Raw genomic sequence first — 26,234 nt, forward strand, 5'->3', positions numbered from 1 at the left:
TGAAGAATATTCAATATGTTGAGATGCAATATATGGATCATATGTTTAACTTTAATGGTTCAATGACATAAATAAGTAAATTGGATATACATCTATTTCAAAATTAACTACTAAATATGACTATGACTATTGTAGTTTTATGTTAGAAATCCTTCAAATAGTTTAACAATTGCAAGGTCATATTAGAAGTTTAGATAAAGCTAGAAAGAGGCACTTGCTTCAAAAATTTTGGGAGAATTTCCTCATTGGTAACAATTTGGGTCTATTATATGAACTAATTATGGTAGCTAGCTACATTTAATAAGATATGGAATCAATCGTGTTATAAATCTCAATATATACACCAAAGATATAATACCATTAAAAACAGTAAATCTCAATTGGTGTTTCTTCATCGATTATGTGTAACCAAAGGAGAATCTTTCGAATTCGCTAATAAGAGGTTTACCAAAATATCAAGTATACTACCTATCGAAGGTAATGGACTTAAAATCAAATGAGAAAGAACCGTTGTAATGGAAACTCAATATTATTAGAAATCTCAAGATCTTAGTTCAATGAGACAACTAAGTTATGAAGATTCAATATTTTGATGTTAACTCCTACTCATTCCTATAATAAGATAAATATTATATGCAGAGTGTTTTTTGGTAAATTATATTTAAATCATGGATATGATACATACTTTTAATAAGAGATCATCTATGTGACTGTATATTCTCTAAAATACTCATATTTAGGGTCAAAATGAACCAACCAATCGTTAGAACTCGAAAGTGTGAGGGCCACAATGACAATTTTTATCAATATATCTGCCACCAATGGACCATTTTTTTCTCCCATCTTCTTTCTGTCATTGTGGGGCCGCAAGAGTAATTTCGGTTTATGAATCTGAAGATAGATGGCTGGCCCAATTGCTTCAACTTTGAAATTAAAGTTGACATCACTCGTTGTGAAAAAATTAAAAAAATGCAGGAGAAAGTTGCAGAAATGCTACTCAATGTTCATTTCAAAGGAATGAATATCTTTACAGGAAGATGATGTACATGTATAGAGCAAAGGCTTACTTATTGAGAAAAAAACAGTTGAATAAAGAATAAACAGATAGCAAAATAAAAATAACTGATTCTAGAGTCTGGTATGAACAATTCAGCAAGAATGACCAACTGGGTAAATACAAAAATGCCAAAAAACTCAACCATGTCAAAGATGCCTATGAGGGGCCTTCCAGGGAATTTATCACAGATTCACAGTTGTGTCTAAACCATTAGATTTATCAATCTGAAGCTCGAAATGCTGATCATCATCATGCTCCAATATCAATCTGAAGCTCGAAATGTTGATCATCATGCTCCAATACTCGAGAAAGACCACCTCAACGTGCAAATTGTTATGCTCCGGATCTGAGTAATTGACGCTGGGTAGGATAGTGATTATCCTATTGGCTTGTTGTAGCAGATGATTCGCAAGAAAAGAACGACAGAAAACGCCCAAAAAAATCAGAGAAAATGCTCTGAATTCAACTCAATATTATTAATAATGCAGAATGCTGAAAATTAACCCACAAGCCGGGTTAAATAGCTGCGAAATACGAAATTATGGGAAAATTACCAAAAATGGCAAAATCCCAAAATTATATCAAAATAAAATATTAAGTAAAAGAAGTAAGTTGCCAAAAATTTGGCTCAATTCGAGTTTTCTAACATATAGAAAAAGGAAACGAAATATTACCATAAATAGTAAAAAATAACTTAAAATTGAATTTTGGAAAGGAAAACAATGGATTTTGGGGTCAAAATTGACGTCCACTGAGTATAGCTGGGTGGCCACGACGTGTGCGCCGAAGAGAGCTTTCCGGATTGGGGTCATAATAGCCATTCCGATAACCGTAGCCAAAGTTATGGCCAAATTACCAAAGACGCGTCAAATTCCCTCAATTATGGAAATAATGGTGATTCACTTTCCATCTTTACGCTGATCTGCCATCTCATGGTATCTCAGCGCCATCATCGTGCTATCTGACAAATCAGTATCACTCGACTCGGATCCTCCTGCATCAGTCGCCCCGGGTTGGAAAGAACTCGCCCTCGAGGTCACAGTAACTTCATCGGACTCCATAAAACAAGGGCTTAGGTGTTTTACATTGAAGACGTCAGAGGTCTTCAAATGGGTCGGGAGGCGCAATCTGTAAGCATTATCATTGATCTTCTGCAGCACTTCACAAGGTCCAATCTTCCGCTCCTTTAGCATATTGTATTCCCCAGCTGGAAAACGATCACGAGTTAATACTGCCCAAACAAAATCACCAACATCAAACAAGCGTCGATGACTATCTGCCTGAACTTTGTACTTAGTATTACTATCCTGTATGGACAGCTTTACCTGCTCATGGATACCTCGAAGATGTTCAGCCATCTCATCAGCTTTGTTATTGAAGCGACCCACACGTGGAATTGGAGCCAAATCAAGTACTCTGGATGGGTTTCGACCATAGACAATTTCAAAAGGACTCAGTCTTCTATTCCTCGATCGGTTATAAGCAAACTCTGCTTGAGGTAATGTCAAATCCCACTGCTTCGGTTTAGTCCAGGCTAAACTTCTCAATAGATTTTCCAAACTCCGATTCACCACCTCAGTCTGACCATCTGTTTGGGCATATGCGCTGCTAAAATTCAATTTCGTTCCAAGTTTCTCTCACAAACTCCTCCAGAAATGACTCATAAACTTAGTGTCACGATCAGAAGTAATTGACTGTGGAACACCATGTAAACGCACAATCTCTCTGAAATAAAGATGAGCAATCCGAGTAGCATCCATTGTCTTCCGGCAAGCCACAAAATGAGCCATCTTTGAAAATCTGTCAACCACAACAAGAATGGAATCCATCGCCAGCTGTGTACGAGGTAAGCCCAAGACAAAATCCATACTGACATCAAACCAAGGAGCTTCAGGTACGGGTAATGGTGTGTACAATCTAGTATTAGTAAGAGCCCCTTTAGACCGCTGACATACATAACACCGCTCCACATAATGCGCCACATCACCGCTCAATTTGAGCCAGTAATAATCAGAAGAGACCAATGCCAATGTCTTGTCTCGCCCAAAATGTTCTTCGTTATGAAGTTTACTAATAATCTGTTGCCTTAGTGAACAATTCGGAATGCATAACTGCAATCCACGAAACAGGTAACAATTATGTAAAACAAAATCATGTCAGTGATTATCAGTTACCTCCCGAATTATCTTCCCGAATGAAGGATCCGCAGCATACATATCAGGAAATGCCTCAAATCCGACAATCTTGGTGCTCATGGTGGTGAGGAGTAATGTGCGACGACTCAATGCATCTGCTACTCGATTCAAATTCCCTGCTTGATGCCTGAGTGTGAAAGTAAACTCCTGCAAGTACGCCACCCACTTTGCATGTCGCCTATTCAGCTTGTGCTGACCATTGATGTACTTCAAAGTCTCATGATCAGTAACAAGGATGAACTCCCTCTGTACCAGGTAATGGAGCCAATGCTTCAAAGTCTGAACTATGGCATAGAACTCCAGGTCATAAGTGGAATAATTTTTCTTCGATCTCGATAGCTTTTCACTAAAAAAGGCTACTGGACGTCCCTCCTGACTCAGAACACCACCAATGCCAACTCCAGACGCATCACAGTTTACCTCGAACACCTTTTCAAAATTCGGAAGTGCCAAGACTGGGGCCTCCGTCATCTTCTACTTAACCAACTGAAAGCTAGCCTCTGCCTCCTCAGTCCACTGAAAATTACGCCCTTTAAGGCACTCTGTGATAGGGGCAATCAAGGTACTAAAGTTTCGATGAATCGACGATAGAAGGATGCCAATCCATGGAAACTCCTGACATCGTGCAAAGTTTTTGGTTTCGGCCAATTCAAAACTGCCTCAATTTTGGATTGATCTGCATGAACACCATCAGTAGACACAACAAAACCCAAAAAGTTACAGAAGTTGTGAAGAAATAACACTTATTCTAATTGATGAATAAGCGCTCCGTCCTCATTACATCAAAGATAGCACGAAGATGATTAAAATGTGACTCCCATGTCAGACTATAAATAAGTATGTCATCAAAATAAACTACCACAAACTTCCCCATGAAAGGCCGTAAAACCTGATGCATAAACCTCATAAAAGTGCTGGGTGCGTTGGATAGTCCAAAGGGCATGACCATCCACTCGTACAACCCATGCTGTGTCTTGAACGCGGTCTTCCACTCATCTCCAGGTCTGATTCTGATTTGGTGGTATCCACTTTTAAGGTCAAATTTTGAGAAGACCTTAGAACCGGACAATTGATCCAACATGTCGTCCGGACGGGGAATTGGAAACCTGTACTTCACTGTAATCCTGTTAATTGCCCTGCTATCAACACACATATGCCATGACCCATCTTTCTTCGGCACTAGGAGAGCAGGAACTGCACAAGGACTCATACTCTCACGAATGTAGCCCCTTTCCAATAATTCTACCACCTCTCGCTGCAACTTTTCAGCTTCCTTGGGACTGAGATGATATGCTGGTCGGTTTGGTAGACTCGACCCTGGAATGAGGTCGATCTGATGTTGAATGTCCCTCATAGGTGGTAGTCCTGGAGGAAGATCCTCCGGCATCAAGTCAGAAAACTCCATCAGTAGTTGTTGTACTTCTGCTGGAAATTCTGAATCCACACTCGTTGTACTATTTTCACGAGGCATTAAAGCATAAATTATTTTTTCACGCCCAATCTCAACCAAAAACCTGGACATAGAAAGTAGATTGGGGTTTTTAACTACCGGGGCAGGGATGTTTCCTCCCGTGCGAGGCACCAAAACAATTCTCTTTCCTTTAATACTAAGAGAATAAGCATTCTTTCGCTCATCATGGATAACACTGCGATCATACTGCCAAGGTCGTCCCAACAAAACATGACAGGCGTCCATTGATACCACATCACACCAAGCATTATCAAAATATTTTTTTCCAATTGAGAAAGACACTAAGCATCGTTTTTCTACCGTTACCTCACTGCCTTTATTTAGCCAAGACAACTTGTATGGTTTGGGATGACGATCCATCTTCAGTTGCAGTTTCTCGATAGCCTCCTCAGACACTACATTTTCACAACTGCCACTATCAATTATCAGCTTACAGACTTTATCAGCAACTGTGCAGATTGTGTGGAAAACATTGGTCCTCAACCAATCATCCCCTGCGTCGCCCTTGGGAGTCAGCAGGCTCTTTCGAACGACCAGGGTCTCCTGACCATCTCCATATAGCACGTCCTCATCTTCACCCTCATCATACACGGGTTCCCCAACTTCCTCGAACTCCTCTATCATATCCTTCTCAATCAGAAGATTTTTATTCTTCTGACCAGTAGGCTTCCTGCAATCAGTCGCCCTATGCCCCTGTTCACCACACCTAAAGTACTTAATACTTGAGCTGGAACTATCCTGCTGTGGCTGATAAGCAGGACGAGATTCTTGAGGGCGAACTAGCTGACTTTCTTCACCTCTGATCACTGGCCTCCTACTTTGCTGTTTCTTTACTGCAAGTGCTCGCTGACATGCCTCAGAAACTGTCCACAATGAATGAAGGCTGAGAACATCCTGCAGGGGCTGCCTTAATCTCCCCAAATACCGTGCTACCATCTGCTCCTCCGTTTCAGATAAATCATTCCGAGCCACCAACTGATAGAATTCTTCAGTATAATCATTGACTGATCTTGCGCGTTGCCTTAATGAATGAAGCCTCTGAAACAAGGTTTGAGTATAGCCGAAAGGGAGGAAGTGCCCTTTCATTTTCTTCTTCATCTTCTCCTAGTTAGTAATTTTGGATTTTCCCTGTCGCTCCCGTGAGCGCTTCAACTGTTCCCACCATGCAGATGCCCTACCTTTGAGTTTGATGGCGACCAGTTTCACTTTGACACGATCTGGAACCTTCTTATATTCAAAAATCCGCTCCACTTTATTCAGCCAATCAATAAATCCTTCAGCCTGCAACGTACCAGAAAACTCGGGCAGATCCACTCTGAAACCGAGATCTACATGACGATCCTCCCATCCACGATGCTCCCAAACTCGAGCACGATGGTTATACGGGTTTTCGAAACTGGTATCGGAATCGTGACCTTCCACATCATGATTACCGAACTCCTACTTCGCCAAACGTTGGGTTAACTTCGCAACTTGTCTTTACAAATCTTCAATCGTCACATCCTGAATATTACGATCACGGTGCGGGACTTCCTCAATCGGAACATGTCCTCGACGACCACGACCACGTCCACCAACCATTATAACTGATGAAATTTATCCCCCAAGAAGATGCTGACGCTCTGATACCAACTGATGCTGGGTAGGATAGTGATTATCCTATTGACTTGTTGTAGCAGATGATTCGCAAGAAAAGAATTACAGAAAATGCCCAAAAAAATCAGAGAAAATACTCTGAATTCAACTCAATATTATTAATAATGCAGAATGCTGAAAACTAACCCACAAGCCGGGTTAAATAGCTGCGAAATACGAAATTATGGGAAAATTACTGAAAATGGAAAAATTCCAAAATTATACCAAAATAAAATATTAAGTAAAAGAAGTAAGTTGCCAAAAATTTGGCTCAATTCGAGTTTTCTAACATATAGAAAAAAGGAAACGAAATATTACCATAAATAGTAAAAAATAACTTAAAATTAAATTTTGGAAAGGAAAACAGTGGATTTTGGGCTCGAAATTGACGTCCACCAAGCATAGCTAGGTGGCCATGACGTGCGCGCCGAAGAGAGCTTTCCGGATTGGGGTCATAATAGCGATTCCGATAACCGTAGCCAAAGTTATGGCCAAATTACCAAAGACATGTCAAATTCCCCCAATTAAGGAAATAATAGTGATTCACTTTCCATCTTTGCGTCGATCCGCCATCTCATGGTATCTCAGCGCCATCATCATGCTATCTGACAAATCAGCATTACTCGACTCGGATCCTCCTACATCAGTAATGGTGGAACACAAACTCAATTTGACATCAATGACTAATTTGAAAAATGATACTAATGGCAAGACACCAGATGGGGCAGGTGGCTTTTGCCATCGCAGCCCTTTCAAAATGTCACATAGAATTAATATATCTTCATTTTTCATCTCATTTACCCATTATATATATAACCGTTTAAAATCCAATTCATAAAATAAAAATTAGAACAGGTGTGGAGAAGACTTCCTCGATTGTGCAACACAATACATGACATGGCAAGATGTTTTGTCATACTTAAAAATTGATTTAGTCTGAAGTATTAAGATGTAGGATTTAATTATAGAAGGCACAAATCCTCTTCATATTAGACCATTCACTCAAATTATTTTAGAATTTTAGCTACTGTTATCTTTTAGGAATCGTCCAAAAAATTTAAACTAACCTAAATATAAATGTCAAATTGGCAACCCCTCGCACCTCTGGCAGCAAGCACACTAACCGCGTCTATATTGCAGGTCCCGATACCAAACCAATTTTCATTTGAGGTTAAGAAAATCACGTGGAGCCATCGAATTAGAGGTATAACAATCACATCTTGGCAAGAATAAGCAGCTAGAATCTATCGCTATTGAAGGGTTTGCATTAAATATGTAACAGATTCATTCCTTCAACAGTCAATCTTTCTTTCCTTTGACAGTCAATTGATGGTCCAGCATTCATTAAATTTTTAGTTTCAACATGTTGTAAAAATTAACGTGATTTGTGTAATGTACTATCAATTATAAGCATGAATCAAATAAATAAATATGAGAATAGAGTTAGAAAAGCTGGCCTAAGAGAGTCGGGATAAACGCTGTCCTAAAGTCGTGTGGCCTCTTCTTCGTGCGGGTACTTTTGGAACTGCACGACTTCAAGATAAATCCCTTATAGCTCGCAGCTGGTTCTCCTTCTATGGGCACAACCACAGGGAGAGAAATATTAGGCCCTTATCAATTGCCAAAAGTTTGTAGAAGAAGATAAAAGTAACAAGAGAGTGTTACGAGAAGAGTAATATGAAAAGAGAGTACAGAGTATTTTTGTGTTTGATTTTGTTGTGTCTAAGAATGTGAAATCCACCTCCTTTTTGTAGTAGAAGAATTCTACCATCTCATTATGAAAATTAATAAAATTCAACATATGTTACAAATATAATAATGGGATTAAATTTGTATTTAATCTAAAATTAAACACAAAACTGAAAAATTAAAAAATAATAAAACTGAACGCTTAAGAATTAAAATAAAAACTGAAATATTTAATATTTAATTTGAAAGTTTTATAACTAATTTTTTTTTCAACAATCCCCACCAGTTTTATATATATATATAGTGGCAGTTTTATACTGTGTAATAGGTGTATGTGTCTTTTGGATTTGAACCTCACTTAGTGATAACAATTTCCATTTGAAGGAGCCATAATGGACTAAACCTTGAATTAGGTCCTTTTAACCAAACTTCAATTGCTTCACACACAGTATCGATTTAGACTCAATTCATAGCGAGTAGCACTGTTAATGGCCATACGCTCTTATCTTGATTCTAGTAAGAGTCTCTAGGGAATAGACCAATCCCATAGTCACGACCTCATGACAACTCTTACATAGGTGAGTCCTCCAAGGGTGTGTGTGATCCGCACCTCGTGAGAATTCCCACCTCGATACTCATTTAGGGTAAACCCTTCCTAATATCACAATCATAGTACTATCACCATATGGATGAACACAAATAATATAGTGCTATTACAAGTCACGCAGTGCGAGTTGTTCCTACCACATTGAACCTTCTTCATGGGATCTTCAATCATAAAAGTTGGGTTACTCCCGGAGGTGACTCCCTTACGGGCTTAAGCCCATCCCCCTCGATGATTCATTAACACCCTTTTTGGGTAAAGCTTTGGTTAAGTTATTTGACAAATTCTTTTTAGACCTCACAAAATTGAGAGAAATCACATTTCTTATAAGTAAGGCATTAACTGACTTAAGTCTTGATTGAATATGCCTATTCGTCTTTTTATTTGAGTGAGATTGATTTACAAGCTCTATTACTGCTTTACAATCACAATGTATTGAAATAGCTGGAATTGGTTTACTTGTTAATGGTATATCTAATAATAAATCTTTAAGCCACTCAGCATTAGTACATGTTGTATCTAATGCAATTAACTCTGACTCTAAAGTACTCCTAGAGATAATCGTTTGTCTTTTTGAACCCTAAGATATGGCCCCACCACCTAGCATAAATATATATCCAGTGGTAGATTTAATATTTACATTATCAGTTATCCAGTTTGCATCGCTATATCCTTCAATAAAATTTGGAAATTTTTTATAGCTTATAGAATAATCTAATGTATCTCGGAGATATTTAAACACTCTCTCTAGAGCGTTCCAATGTTCTTTACTTGGATTGTTAGTATATCTACTAAGTCTCCTAATAGCAAAGGCTATATTAGGTCTTGTCCTATTTGCTATGTACAACAAAGATCCAATAATTTGAGAATATTCAAATTGCGAAACTGGTTCACCTAAATTCTTCTTCAAGTGTACATTTGAATCATATGGAGTGGAAACTGGTTTATTGTCATAATGTCCAAACTTTTCCAACATCTTTTTAATAGCATTAGATTGATTTAGTGAAATTCCTTCAGAAGTTTTCCTTAACTTCATTCCCAAAATTATATGAGCTTCTCCCAAATCTTTCATTTCAAAATTCTTTGACAAATAACTCTTTACATCATTAACAAATCCTAAATTTGTCCCAAATATTAGTATGTCATCTACATATAAACAAAGTATCACATGCTCATTGTTATCTTCTTTGCAATATACACACTTGTCATGTGTATTAATTCTAAATTCATAATTTAGTATAACTCTATTGAACTTTTCATGCCACTGTTTAGGAGCTTGTTTTAGTCTATATAATGACTTCATTAATTTACATACTCTATGTTCTTGTCCTTCGACTTTAAAACTTTTGGTTGTTCTATATATATTTCTTCATTCAAATCACCATTAAAAAATGTAGTCTTAACGTCCATTTGATGAATGATCAATTTATGAATACTACTCAATGCTAACAATGTTCTAATAGTAGTTATTCTAGCAACAGGAGAATATGTATCAAAATAATCAACCTCTTCTTTTTGGGTGAATCCTTTAGCTACTAACCTAACTTTATATTTATCTATACTTCCGTTAGGTTTCAACTTCTTTTTAAATACCCACTTACATCCAATTGCTTTACTTCCTTGAGGTAAATCACATAAGACCCAAGTATTATTTTGTATAATTGACTCGTACTCATCATTGATGGCTTCTTTCCAATAAGGTGCATCAGTAGAGACCATAGCATCTTTATATGTTTCAGGTTCACCTTCAACTAAATATGTAAAGAATTCTTCTCCAAATGATTTCTCTTCCTAGTCCTTTTACTCCTCCTAAGTTCATGTTCAACTGTATCTTCTAAAGACGAACTAGATGGAGTATTATTTAAAACCACTTTCTTAGAAGTCGAGGGTTCACTTAAAATTATAGTCTTAAATGGGAAAACATCTTCAAAATAAGTAGCATCTCTAGCTTCAATGATAGTATTATTTTTAATGTCACTTATTTCGGAATTTATAATCAAGAACCTATTTGCACACTATTTTGAGCATATCCTATGAAAACAGCATCTACAGTTTTTTGTCCTATTTTCTTTCTTTTAGGATCAAATATAATTACCTTTGCCAAACACTCCCACACTTTTAGAAAATCTAACCTAGGAGATCTCTTTTTTCATAGCTCATCTTCAACAGTTACTCGATTCAATATGTAACAAGAAGTTAGGACAGCTTCACCCCATAAGTTTTCACGTGCTCCGGAGCTTATGAGCATAGCATTTACCATATCCATTAAAGTTCTATTCTTCTTTTCTGCAGTACCATTAGATTGTGGTGAATAAGGAGGTGTCGCTTTGTGTATTATACCATTATCCTCACAGTAATCCTTAAGATTATTCCCAGTATATTCTCCGCTTCCATCGGATCTCAAAATTTTTATCTTACGTTCTATTGATTTTCAACCTCTACTTTATAGATTTTGAACTTATCATAGACTTCATCATTTGCTTTCAATAAATAAATATAGCAATATTTAGAATAGTCATCTATAAATGTTACAAAATATTTATTACCAGCTCTTGTTGGCAATCTATTGGAATTACAAACATCACTATGAATCAATTCTAAAAGATTTGTGTCCCTTCTAACAGACTTAAAAGGTCTCTTAGTTTGTTTTGCTTGTACATAAACTTCACACTTATTATTACCAATTTGAGAATTTGGAATCAAGTTTAGATCCATAAGTTTCTTGATCTTCATATTACCAACATGACCCAATCATTCATGCCACAAGTAACTAACTTCCATATTAAGAACCATGGAAGAATCATGATAAAGATTTTCAATAATATTCAATTTAAACAATCCATCACTAATATAACCTTTCCCAACAAAAACATTATTTTTTATTATAACAACCTTAGTTGACTCCATTACAAGTTTAAAATCTTGTTGAACTAAAAGTGATACACTAACTAAATTTCTTCTAACTTCTAGAACATGGCGAACTTGATTTAAAATTAAACTTTTCCCAGAAGTCATCTTAAGCTCGACACTTCCAATTCCAATACAAGAGCGATGAAGTCATTTCCCAAAGTTACGCTTCCTCCGCTTGAAGTCTGATAAGATTTAAACAAACACTTATCAAAACAAACATGAACATTTGCTCCAGAATCTAACCACCATTCATTACTATTATAAGTAAAATTGACTAAAGATGTTGATGATTCACACTTAATAGAATGTCCACCATCCTTCAACATGTTTACTTGATCCTTTTGAAATTTGTCCTTAAGCTTGTACTCCTTAGTCTTTTTGTAGTAGCAATCTCGAGCAATATGGTTGGTTCTTTCACATACATAACACGGCCCTTGCTCATTCTTCTCTTTGCCTTTGTTATTTTTAGGTTGGAAATTTTTCCTATAACGATGAAAGTTTTTCTTAAACTTATTACCTCGAGTCTTAAATTGCTTTGATGAGCTAGTAGGGTTTTTTTTTGAATTTTCTACCAAGTTTGCCTTAGCATGTGATTCACTAACTTTGTTGATACGATCTCTATGATGTTCTTCTACTCTCAAGGAATTGAATACTTGGTTCAATGTTAAAATCCCTTGCTTATGTCTAAGACTTTTAGCAAAGTCCGACCGAGAAGGTGGAAGTTTATCTATAAGGCGTGAAATCTTATAATCCTCACTGAAACTTGACCCTTTTTCTTCTACGTGTCATAGTAAATCTTGAAATTGATGGATTTGTTCGTTTATAGATTTTTCGTCCACCATAACATATTTGTTAAAGGTGTCAAGTGTTAAATCTATCGACTCCAGCATCATCAATTCCATATTCTTCCTCTAATGTTTTCCAAAGCTCTTTAACACTCTTGATATTTTGATAAATATCATAAAGTCTATCAGAAAGAGCACTTAAAATTCGATTATGACAATGGAATTCAATTTGTTCTGGGTTATACCAAGAGGTAGACTCTCTACCTTCATTATCTTATTTTATAGCAGAAATTAACCCTAAAACGGTCAACCAATATTCCATTTGTTTTTTCCATCTTTTAAAATTTTTTCCATCAAAGTTTTCTGGTTTAGCACTATTAGTATCTTCACGAGATGCCATTCTTACACTAAGAATTACTAAGGCAAAGAGAAGTAACTGTAGATATATATATAGATTTGTCAATGAATAAAATTTTCCAATTAAATCAAATATTTAAAACTTGACAATATTAATTCAAATATTCCAAGTAACAATATAACAAATTAAATGAATATCTAAAATGACATAGTCACAATTTAATTTTCTGTTCAAGTCAATCAATCAAGTTTTAAGACTTTATACTAAGTTATCAAAATGAAATAAGTGCTTCAAATTAAAAATATTGAAGCAATATTGAAGATGCAATAATCAATAAAATTTATGTGAGCTTCCAAAAATGAAAATTTATGTAGTAAGTTTCAAAATGAAAATCATAAAAGGTTCTAAAATTTAATTGAATCAAAAAATTGAAGCATAATAACAATGAGTATGTTAGCAACTACCAAGTATTATTATCACACAAACCACACACGCGACTTTAGATTGTTGTAAAAATTAACGTGATTTGTGTAATGTACTATCAATTATAAGCATGAATCAAATAAATAAATATGAGAATAGAGTTAGAAAAGCTGGCCTAAGAGAGTCGCGATAAACGCTGTCCTAAAGTTGTGTGGCTTCCTCTTCGTGCGGGTACTTTCAGAACTGCACGACTCCAAGATAAAACTGTTATAGCTCGTAGCTGATTCTTCTTCTATGGTTACGATCACAGGGAGAGAAAGAACAGACCCTTATCAATTGCCAAAAGTTTATAGAAGAAGATAAAAGTGACAAGAGAATGTTATGAGAAGAGTAATATGAAAAGAGAGTAGAGAGTATTTTTGTGTTTGATTTTGTTGTGTCTAAGAATGTGAAATTCACCCCCTTTTTATAATAGAAGAATTCAACCATCTCATTATGAAAATTAATAAAATTCAACATATGTTACAAATATAATAATGGGATTAAATTTGTATTTAATCTAAAATTAAACACAAAACTGAAAAATTAAAAAATAATAAAACTGAAAGCTTAAGAATTAAAATAAAAACTGAAATATTTAATATTTAGTTTGAAAGTTTTATAACTTATTATTTTTTTTTTCAACACAATTATAGGAGACTTAGTTCTACCATTGATCGGAAAATTTGTAAACTAAGCCATAATTTGATGGGAATGTTGGCTATATATATGGTTGGGTTTGGTCCCTAAGCTAAACCACCAAAAATACACTTTATACACCATCAATTTCAGAAGGTTGAGAGTTTAGAAGTGACATTACCTGTAGCAAATGAGCTTTCTAAAACTACATCAATGACCGGAGGTATGAATTCGATCCGTGAGATTTTCCGCATAATTGTTTAGGATCGATTTTCAATCTTACATTTGATATTAGAGCTTCCCATAACCTCTGCCTTATGTATTTCCGAGCAATTTGTGAAATTCAAATTTTCTGGTCAGATTTTATTATTATTATTATTATTATTATTATTATTAAAGATCAAGTTCATATTTATCAAGAAAACCGATTTTCTAGACTCATTGTGGCATTAAACTTGAGTTTTGATGGAGGAAATGTTGAATTTGAGGCGGGTTGTGACCAGATCGATTTCAATTTGTCTAGAAGTTGAAGATGACTGTAGATTTCAAATTGCACGTTAACTCCATTTGCAGTGAGGAAATGCCATTTGAATTGGTCAGTTGTTGGGCCTTTCGGAATTTATAATTTATGGACCATTTGATTATCTTAATCTAATTACTTACCGTGCCTATAAAATGTGTGTTTTTAGAGGGTGCATCTAATCATTTATTGAGTTGTATTTATATAAGTGGAAATTACACAATTCCAAGTATTTCAATTTCCCAATGCAAAAATCAGGCGAGAAGTTTTTTTTAATCAAAATCCACGTATTCAATTAATAATTAAATATCATACTACCCAAACCCTAATACAATTTTCATCTCCCTCTTCTCTTTACATTCTACATATCTTCCTTATCTCTCTTCTCTCCGATCTCTCTTTTTTGACATTGCCCAAACTTTGGCAACAAACGACAAAGGAGATGCACCGGCCAATGATTTTGGCATCGGGGGATGGTGAGCTTCCAACATTTAGCAAATGGTCTATTGCTGCGAACATTGTGACCGGCGAATGGCGATGCTGCGAACACCAGCAATCCAATGCACAATCTTGCAAGGTGACCGTCGTGTTTGGTTTTCACCTTCTTCGACTTCTCACCCATGAGATCTGTTACATTTTTGGGGATTTAAATTCAATACATTTTCCCCATTTTTCTCTCTCTCTCTCTCTCTCTCTCTCTCTTTTCGATTTTGTGGTTACTGGAGTTGGGATTGATGTTTTGTTATATTGAAACTGAAAATGGCGGTAGGGTACTTGATTTTATTGGTAGGATGGTGTGGTAATGTTGGGAGAGATGGTGATTTTAGCAAGCGGTGTCGATGGTGTGGTAGTCGATTGGAGGTCGAGGTAGAGGGTGGTTTTGGAGTAGGATGCTACGACGATGTATGTAGTGGTGAAGCTGCTGACGATGTGGATCTGGCGGCAATTTTTGTGTGGTGGTATAGGTGGAGTTGTTGATGATGGTGGCGACGATTGGTGATGGTGACAATGATGGTAGTGGTGTTGTGGTGCTGACGACAGTCACATGGTGAGGGTGGTTGCAAGTAGTGGTGGCGTGGTACGTGACATACTATCTGGTGTATGTTACCAACTTATTTGAAAATCTGTGATCAATATATAAACTGTGACCTATAGAATTTTTAATTTGTGATCTCGAAATAATATATGATTAAATAATTTGATAAAATATGACTAATAAATAAATTGTAACCTATAATTATATAGCTGTGACCACTAATTGTATAACTGTGATTTTATTATATTTAATGAATAAAATTTTTAATTAATTATATATACTCATGAATTTTAAATTTTTAAACTCTATACACCCGACTTTTAAATTGGTGTAAACTATACAACCAAATTATGATTTTTTTCCCTTTATATAAATGATTGTTTATCTCAATTGAATGATCGTCATAAGGAAGCAGCCCGTTACTGGGCTGTATTTATATAAATAAGTGGTAATTACACAAAACCCTAGAGTTAAAATCTAGGGTTCAAAAATAAGAGGAATAGTTTAACATTTCAAAAATCAGATTTTTATATTTAAATATTAATTATTTAAATTTCATTCTCTCACCTATCTTCTCTCTCCAATATAATTAATTTCTCTCTCCACTTTATTCTCTCACTTTTTTTTAATTAAACATGTAATATATAAAATAAATACTAAAAAATAAATGGATAAACTTCAAACCCTAGAAATTATTCAACCGTTCCCCCCTTCTCAATCTTCTCTCTATCATCATGTTAGGCGCCACCACCAATTTTGGCGACGATCATTCTTCTTCTTTACATCACCGTCGCGTTGTGCCACCATCGCTCAGCCTCGCTTTGTGTTGAACAACATCTCAGCAATCCCCACAACCAGCCCGCACCGCCACTATCGCGATGTGAAGTAGCAGCGGCGATAGTCATCTTCCTTCTTCTTCGTTCTTTCATCGACAAGTGCTTGATTTCGCCGCGTATGGCGAGATTTGGTGCTGTGCGTGGCGGGCAGAGATGGATTTTGTGGTTTATGGTTTCTCTTTTTGGGATGGATTTTGTGGTGGTTTTGTGGTAATTTTTTAGGTGGTGTTGTGTTGGTGGTCACGCGTGGTGTGCAAGGCCCTGTGATATGGTGATGCCGCGATTGATAGCTATTGGAGTTCAGTGTATGGTGGTGGTGTGGTTACCATGGTGGTGATTTTGCATTGATGTGGTGGTTACTCTGGCAATGGTTTTCAACAAATTGACAGTGGTCGTGGTGTGGTGGTTAGGGGTAGATGGGATGTTGGTGATTTTGTATCTGGTTGGTTGTTGGTGGTAAGGTGGTGCCAGTTGTGGGGCGACGGCAGTTGGGACGTCGATGCGGTTGGCGGCAGTGGTGGGGTGGCCATCACATGTGATTTAATCTGTGACCAGTAAACAACGTGTGAATAGTGAAAAAGAGGAATTGTGACTAAGAAATAACATGTGACCTAAAAATTGTAAAATTTGTGATTGTTAATAAATTGTGATTTATAATATTTGTAATCTGTGACCAATAAATAAATTGTTGTGATGTATAAATTTTTTGATTCGTGACAAATGAATAAATTGTGACCTATTAAATTTTTGAATTGTGAACGTAAAATAATTTGTGATATATAAAAATTTTGATTTGTGACCGAAAAATAATGCGTAGCTAATTAAATTGTGAATTTGTGACCAATTATTATTATTATTTGTGATCTTACTATTAAATAATCTGTGGCTTACTGGCTTTAATTCGTCATATGAGAGTTGAATTGTAAGAGCTAGATCAAATCTATATCCTTTATTCCTTGTCTGACCAATCAATTGCAATTTTGGAAGGTGAATTTGTTATGATAGAGTCCAGCAATTAATGGTAAGTTGATGCTAAATTGTAGGAACTGATTGATATATACATTAATACATATATTTCTGATTTTTGAAAGTTCAAACATGTCATCTTTGATTTGAAATATCCCATACTTATGTTCAGGGTTATGAAATATTCCCATTAATCTTTGACATGCACAATTGTTTGTTGGGCCAATTTTTAATTAGGTAGATTTTATAAAATTGATTTAGTGGGTTAATTTTAGAGAGTTTAATTCTTGGAAATGCATATATTAATGTTTAGAATAATATATGCAATTTTATGTTGAATTAAATTATGCTCATATTTAGTTTGCATGAGTTAATTATGTTCTAAATTATTACATGCAATTTTTAGATGAGTTAAATTTTGTGCAATTTATAATGCTTATGAGAATATTTTGTGCATAATCATAACATTTAGTTAGTATTATGCTATTAAAATTACTCTTAGATTGAGTGCATAAAGCAGTTAATGTTTAGTGAGTTATGTAATTTTATTTAATTAAGGATTGGCCACAACATATTTAATTAAATAAAATTATATTTTAATATCGAGATCACATAAGGATCAAAGACATTAAATTGTAATTAATTATACTTAATGTAATAAATTTTATCTCACAAGAGCCTTTATTATATTTATATGTTTAGTTAGACTAAAATATCGAATTATTTCATAATATGCCCACAGGAATTATGAACAAATGCATAGTTTGATAGTTTTATTATAAAGTTGGTTCTAAGATAGAATATCAAATTATTTACATAATCTACTTATATGAATTGAGTACATAATTTGATAATTTTTTCATAAAGAATAACTAAATATAGTTGAATTAAAAATTCATCCCACAGGTAATTTTTATGTCATTATACTCAATTTTAGCATAATTTACATTGATAAAATATACAATCTACTCAATAAAGCCTCAAGTTTAACATCAATTTTTTTTTTTTTTTTTTTTTTTTTAACATTATGCAACTTCACAACCTACTAATTTCTCTGATATTCATTGTGATATTTCCGAATTAAAGGGCGACAACTAGAAAGTATGGAAGGAGATAATTCTTTTCCATTTAGAGTGGATGGATATTAATTATGCTATTAGGAAAGACAAACCACCTAAAATTACTGATGCTAGCACTGCAGCAAATATTGCGCTTTATGAAAAATGGGAGCGATCTAATCGGCTCAGTGTGATGTTCATAAAGACTAAAATTTCTATTAGTATACATGATTCCATTAATCAGCATGACAAGATCTAGGACTTGATAAAGGTTATTGACGATCAATTCGTCACTTTAGATAAGGCATTGACAAGCACATTATAATGAAGTTCTCATCCTATGGCTCACCAGTGTGAAATGTGTGCGTGAGCACATCATGGAGATAAGAGACCTTACGGCTCAACTTAAGAAACTTGAGGTTGAGACGTCTGAATCATTCCTTGTGCACTACATCTTGAATAGTCTAACACAAAAGTGCGGACCTTTCAAAATCTTATAAAATATACATAAGGATAAATGGTTAATTAATGAATTAATAACTGTGTGTTCAAGAAGAAGGGAAACTAATAATGGAATAAGGTGAAAGTGTAATGTTGACTACAAGCCATGGGATGGGGAAGGCTCAATTCAATTAGAAGAGGAAAGGAAAATTACCACTCCAAACTAATATCAAGATAGAGGTTAAGTCTTGCTTCTATAAAAAGAAGGACACCTGAAGACCGATTGCGCCAAATTCAAGAAATGGCTTGAGGATAAAGGTAATCTAACTTTATTTATTTGTTACAATTCTAATATAGTTAATGTAAATATTAACACTTGGTGGATTGACTATGGATCTACAATCCATATTGCAAATTCTTTGCAGGGTATGCAAAATCTAATGAAGTCAGTGGGAAGTGAGCAAATTATCTTATCTGGAAATAAGATGGGCTTATATGTGGAGGCTATAGGAGCGTGCATTTTAACTTTAAGTAGTAGCTTTGTTTTGAAATCAGATAGGACCTATTATGTTCCAAAATTTTCATGAAACTTGATTTCTGTTTCCAAACTTTTATCCTTTGGATATTCCTTTAATTTTTCAAACACGTCATTCAATTTATTATGTAATTTTGATTGTGTTGGGAATGATACTTTATATGATGTTCTTTATCGTTTTAATTTGCAAAATAATATCACTTATAGTTCAATGCATGTTCACATTGGCACTAAACGATGTAATATTAACGAAGACTCCTCTATGTTGTGGCATCGAAGATTAGGACATATCTCTATAGATAAAATCAAAAAATTGGTGAATGATGGGATATTTACTACTCTAGATTTCACTGATTTTGACACATTTTTGGGTTGTATTAAAGGAAAGTAGACCAAAAAGTCCAAAAAAGGTGCCAACAGGAGTTCGAACATATTAGAAACCATACATAATGATATATTTAGTCCAAACATGAACTTACAAGGTAAAAAAAATACTTCATCACCCTTATTGATGATTACTGATGATATATGTATTTCTACTTATTTCATAATAGGAACGAAGCATTGGATGATTCCTTTAAAATCTTTAAGACCGAAGTAAAGAAACAATATGAGAAGCAGATTAAGATAGCAAAATCAGATAGAAATGGATAATATTACGGCAAATACATAGAAGATGGACAAGTACCTGGTCTGTTAGTTAAGTTTCTTCAAGAGCATGTGATAGTTGCCCAATACACCATTCTTGGTTTGCCAGACTAGAATGATGTAGCAGAAAGAAGAAATAGAATGTTATTAGACATGGTGCAAAACATGCTTAGTAGCTCCAATCTTTCAAAATCATTGTGGACTGAAGCACTTAAAACGATAGTGTATATATTAAATCGAGTTCCTACTAAGGCTGTAACAAAGACACCATTTGAATTATTGAAAGGTTGAAAATCAAGTTTGCGAATAGGCGTGTTTAGGGATGTTCGTTTGAAGTGAGGATTTATAATCCACAAGAGAAGAAGTTGGACCCAAGGACCATTAGTGGGTATTTCATTGGATATGTCTAAAAATCTAAAGGATACAAATTTTAGTGTCCATCTCATAGCACCATTATTGTGGAATCAAGAAATGCTAAGTTTCTTGAAAATAACTTGATTATTACCAAAGATCAAATCAGGAACTTTCCTGAGCATAATCATTTGGAATCTCAACCTTCCACCTCAGGTGACTGACTAAGTACAAATAGGAAATTCCACAAGTTACTGACAATGTTAGAGTAGATCAAGTAATTTAGGAATTAACAGAACCCTCTGAACAAATAGTTGAGCCACAAGCTTCTGAGGAGCATGATGTTACAACATTAAAAAGATCTATTAGAACAAAAAAAATTAGCAATTTCTAGTGATTGTGAAGTGTATCTACAAAAACCTAACCACAATAGTGGAGCCGAAAATGATCCTAAATCATTTTCACATGCCATGAGTTGTAAAGAGTCGAAATTATGATACAATGCCATGAGGAGAGGAAATGAGTTCCACGAAAAGCAATGGAGTCTAGGATCTTGTTGAGTTGCCTAGTGGTGGCAAAACCCTTGGCTGTAAATGGATCTTTAAGACTAAGAAAGACTTGCTAGACAATATTGAGAGATACAAGGTAAGACTTGTTACCATAGGATTCACTCAAAATAAGGGAATCGATTACGCGGAGACCTTATCTTCGGTATCTAATAAAAATTCTCTACGTATTATTTTGGCATTAGTAGCCCAGTTTGATTTTGTGTTACAACAAATAGATGTGAAAACAACATTTCTCAATTGAGATTTAGAGGAAGAGGTTTATATGAAACAACCTAAATAACTCACCTCTAATGATGGTAAGCACTTGGTCTGTAAGTTTAAGAACTCTATATATGGTCTAAAACAAGCGTCCCATCAATGGTATTTAAAATTTCATGGAGTAATTTCTTTATTTGGATTTGTTGAAAATTCCATGCATCAATGTATATACCAGAAAGTTAGTGGAAATAATATTTGTTTTCTTATTTTATACGTAGATGTCATTTTACTTGCAACCAATAATAAAGGTTTGTTGTATGAAGTAAAGCAATTCTTCTCTAAGTATTTTGATATGAAGGGTATGAGTGAGGTATCTTATATAATTGGTATTAAAATTCATAGAAACGGATTACGAGGGATCTTGGGTCTGTCTCAAGAAATCTATATCAACAGAGTTTTAGAGAGATTCTGGATGAAAGATTGTTTACCAAGTGTAGCTCTCATTGTGAATGGTGATATGTTCAATTTGAACTAATGCCCAAAAAATGATCAAAAAAAGGAACAAATAAAGAACAATTCATATGCTTTTGCTATCAAAAGCCTAATGTATGTTTAAGTCTGCATAAGACCTGATATTGCATTTGTTATAGGAATGTTATGACGATATCAAAGTAATCCAGGTAATGACCATTACAAAGCAGCAAAGAAAGATATTGCATTTGTTATAGGAATGTTATGACGATATCAAAGTAATCCAAGTAATGACCATTACAAAGCAGCAAAGAAAGTAATGAGGTAATGGACCATTAGAGAGCAGCAAAGAAAGTAATGAGGTGCCTTCAAAGAGCTAAAAATTACATACTTATGCATAAATGGACGAATAATCTGAAAGTGATTGGATACTCAAATTCAAACTTTGTTGATTGTATTGATTCAAACTACTGTCTTCATGGCTAAGAACAACAAAAGTGGTACTCAATGTAAATATATTGACATTAAGTATTTAGTCATAAGAGAACGTATTAAAGAAAAGAAAGTGGTCATTGACCACATGAGCATTGAATTGATGATCGTTGATCCTTTTACTAAAGGCGTGCCACCATTAAAATTCAAGGATCATGTAGGGAATATGGGATTTGGTTTCACCATGTAATGGTATATACAATTTTTGTGAAACTCTTATTTGTTGTGATATTTTCTCATATTCATCCACATCTTAATTTTTTTGAGAAAATATATCCTTGTAGGACCAAGAATAAGACATAGGGTCTTTTTCATTAAGTATTGTTACTATATAAAGAATAGTTTTTGAGGCACTAAATACATTGTAATACTTGTTATTAGATGACTAATCGCCATGATTCACATGTTTGTTTTTTAAGAAGGACAATTGATGGGATTAAGTTGAAACATTAGGTTGAATGTATCGAGTGGGAGAATGTAATGTATTCGTTTCTGTAGGGCCAAATTCCAGCAATTACCAAGGTAAATCGGGCTCAGTTTCACCTATATATCGACACCACCACCGGGTTGAGACAATGCCTAAAACCACCACCTATATTCCCACCTCCGGTTGCTACAATATACTCACAAAGAGTTGGCCAAGATGAAGAATAATAATATGCCCACAAGAAACCACAAAGGTCATAAGAAGATGAGAAGCTGAGAAGTAGTCACAGAGAGAGATGGATCATTCTTCATTTGTGGAGGCGGAGAAAGGGCCGAGAATATAAGCCAAGCAAGTGACCAAAAATGGTAAGTTAGGTTAGGTTTATTTAGTGGACCAAACAAGGCTCGACTTAAAGTAATGGGCTCCAAATTAATACCATAGCCCTCCAAGGAAGTGGGACGAACCATGAGCAACACTATTAACAATAGGTTGTTTCTAATGGTCCATAGGGATGTGGGTTGGATTGTCTCGATAATTGTGTCGACATATAAATCAATCATATGGCCAAGGCCGATTGATAATAGATAAAATCGGGTTACATTATAGTCCGGGGGGGGGGGGGGGGGGTCATTTGACAACAAATTGTCTAACAACCTCCACCTTGATGTCAAAGGACATGCAAAAGAAATATCTCCCATTAGTGACACCTCTAATAGAAAACCAATAAAATTGGAAATTATTTACCTGTACCAATATTTAGAAGTTCCTTGCAACTTTGTTTAGAAGTTCCTTGCAACTTCTAAACTTTGTCAGTGATAGTACCTTCGTCCCCATATCAGAAGGGTTGTAGTGGGTGTGGACATTTTCAAGTATTACCACCTCTTGAGATACTATATCTCTAATGAAGTGAAGTCTAACATCAATGTGTTTAGTGCGCTCGTGAAAAATGGGGTTCTTGCATAAATGTATAGATGATTGACTATTAGAATACATTACCACATAATCATTCAAGGCACATAGTTCATGAAGAAGGCCTCTAAGCCATAGAGCTTCTTTAATAGCTTCAGTGGTAGCAATATATTCTGATCTTGTAGTGGATAGTGCAACAATATGTTGTTACTGTGTTTCCAACTAACACATGAATTAGATAAGCTAAACACGTAAGACGAAGTGGATTTCTTACCATCCCTATCTCCCGCGTAATCAGCATCTACAAAGTCCTTTAATTTTATACCTCCTTTATTAGCACTAAACTTTAAACCTACGTCACTTGTACCTTTCAAGTACTTTAATAGCCACTTTAGCGCTTCCCAATGTTCAGGGCCCGGATTAGCCATGTATTTACTGAGAGTACTAACAGCAAAACCTAGATCCGGTATAGTGCAAACCATCAAACACATTATGGAACCAATCACATTAGAGTAAGGCACTCTATTCATGTATTCTACTTCACGCTCATTGCAAGGGGATTGTTCTTTTGATGAAACAAAATGATTAGCAATAGGCAACGTGATATGTATAGAGACTGATGCAAAAACAAAACAGAATTTGACCTATCTCTTTCGATTTCAATATCTAAGATTCTCGTAACCTTACCTAGGTCCTTCATGTCAAATTCACCACTTAGTTTTGCTTTTATGTTATTTATCCACTTAGAGGATAATCCAATCAAAAGCATGACATCCACATAGAGCAACAAAAACAGATAATTATCATAAGTCTCATTGTGTTGAAAATACAAGCAGTAATCAAATTTACTTCTTTGAAACCCTATAGTGAGTACAAAGAATCAAACCTCTTGTACCACTGTCTAGGAGATTGTTTTAACCCATAAAGGATTTTCTCAAAAAACACACATAATCAGGTTTTGACTTATCCTTAAAACATTTTGGTTGATTCATGAAGATTTGTTCATCAAGCTCATCATGTAAAAAAACAGTTTTTACATCAAGTTGTTCAAGTTCCCAATCAAAGTGTGCAACCAATGCGAGCATGACCCTAATAGTGGTGTACTTAACAACTGGTGAGAAAATCTCATTGTAATCAACGCCCTCTTTCTGTGTGTAGCCTTTAACTACTAACCTAGCTTTAAACCTTAGGGGTTCCGAGCTACTAGTACATTCCTTAACCTTAAAGACCTATTTACAGTCAACAATTGATTTGTTCTTAGGCCTAGGTACTAGCTCCCAAGTATGATTCTTTTCTAGAGAACTCATCTCTTCTTTCATTGCCTTAAACCATTCATTAGATTGATCATTGCCTATTGCCTCTTCAAATGTCTTTGGCTCTTTATCAGCTAGTTCTTCATAACTAGCCTGGACAAAAGCTAATTTAGATTCAAAACCGAACCTTCTAGGTTCTCTCATTTGTCTCTTCTCTCTATCCTTAACTAAGTTATAGTTAGCTAAAGTATTTTCTTTCTCATAGTGCTCTTCTATCACACTTCGTTACTATTCTCCACCTCAGGTTCTTGAGCTTGAGTCTCCACCTCATTAGAAGTAGTAAGGGCAGGTGTACTGAGCTTTCCTAACTCTACCTTAAACTAGTTTCTCTCTTCACCTGGTTCAGTTTCACTCTCAGGTTCAGTTTTCCCTTTAATACACGGCATCTCATTCTCGTAAAACGTTACATCCCTACTTATGATGATTTTAACCCCTTTTTGGCTTCTATCCCATAACCTATAACCTTTAACACCCTTGGGGTATCCTAGAAAGACACACTTCCTAGCTCTAGGTTCCAGTTTACCCTCACTTTGATGAGAAAAAGCTGTACAGACAAAGGTTCTAAGCATCGAGTAATCACTCAGTTTACCCGAACATCTCTCATGCGGAGTGTCACCATTCAATGCAACAGAAGGAGTCAGGTTAATCAAATAACAAGCAGTCATAATAGCCTTACCCCAAAATGAATTGGGAACACCAGAACTCATCATCATGCAACGTACTTTATCAAGTATGATCCTATTCGTCATTTCTGCTACCCTATTTTGCTGAGGAGTGTAAGGAACAGTCTTATGTCTAGTTATGCCGCTTTCTTTACACATACTATCAAATTCCTTATTGCAGAATTCTAAGCCGTTATCTGTCCTTAAAAATTTGATTTTCTTGCTAGTTTGGTTTTCCATTTGTCTTTTCCAATTGTTAAAACTATTAAAAGTCTCAGATTTATCCTTCAAAATATAGACCCACACTTTCCTAGTGTAGTCATCGATAATAGATAGGAAATACCTATTCTCACCAGATGTGGGATTACTAGCAGGACCCCACAGATCAGAGTGTACATATTCGAGCATGCCTTTAGCTCTATTAACACTCATGGAGAAAGAAGTTTTATGATACTTACCAAGTACACAATGATCACAAAATGACAAATCTGACACACAGTCATTACCAAAAGCACATTTTTCGTTAAGTAGCTTAAGTCCCTTGACCCCTACGTGAGCAAGTCTATTATGCCATGTGTGTGTGAGATCAATCTTGGTAGAGGAGATAGAGGGAATCACACCTCTAATCACTTCCCCAGTAGTAATATATATATCGTTTTTCTTAATTTCCTTAATGGAAACTAAAGCACCTTTGATCATTTTTAGCATACCATTTCCAATTTTACCAGTAAAGTCATCCTTTTCAAGTCTCCCTATTGAAATAAGATTCCTAGACAACTCAGGAATATATCTAAGATCCTTTAACGTATACACAAAACCTATGTCAAATTTTACGTTTATGTCACCAATTCCAACAATAGTATAGGCAAGTTATTACACAGCCCAACATGCCCAACATTAGATTCATGCAACTTATAAAACTAATTCTTTTCAGACGTCACATGAAAAGATGCACTAGAGTCAAGTAACCACTCATGCATGCGGGAATTAACAGTTA

At 35.2% G+C, this 26,234-nt stretch overlaps 1 protein-coding gene across 1 annotated transcript; it reads right to left on the reverse strand.

Annotated features, from left to right (window-relative positions):
- Nucleotides 1-4,000: 4,000 nt before the first annotated feature.
- Nucleotides 4,001-5,821, reverse strand: LOC111366753. The gene has a single exon (XM_022987451.1). It carries the CDS (start codon nt 5,819-5,821, stop codon nt 4,001-4,003), a length of 1,821 nt encoding a protein of 606 aa, XP_022843219.1.
- Between the last annotated feature and the right edge of the window lie 20,413 nt (nt 5,822-26,234).

This window comes from Olea europaea, chromosome 18 (assembly GCF_002742605.1).
Source record: "Olea europaea var. sylvestris chromosome 18, O_europaea_v1, whole genome shotgun sequence".
Taxonomy (NCBI): domain Eukaryota; kingdom Viridiplantae; phylum Streptophyta; class Magnoliopsida; order Lamiales; family Oleaceae; genus Olea; species Olea europaea.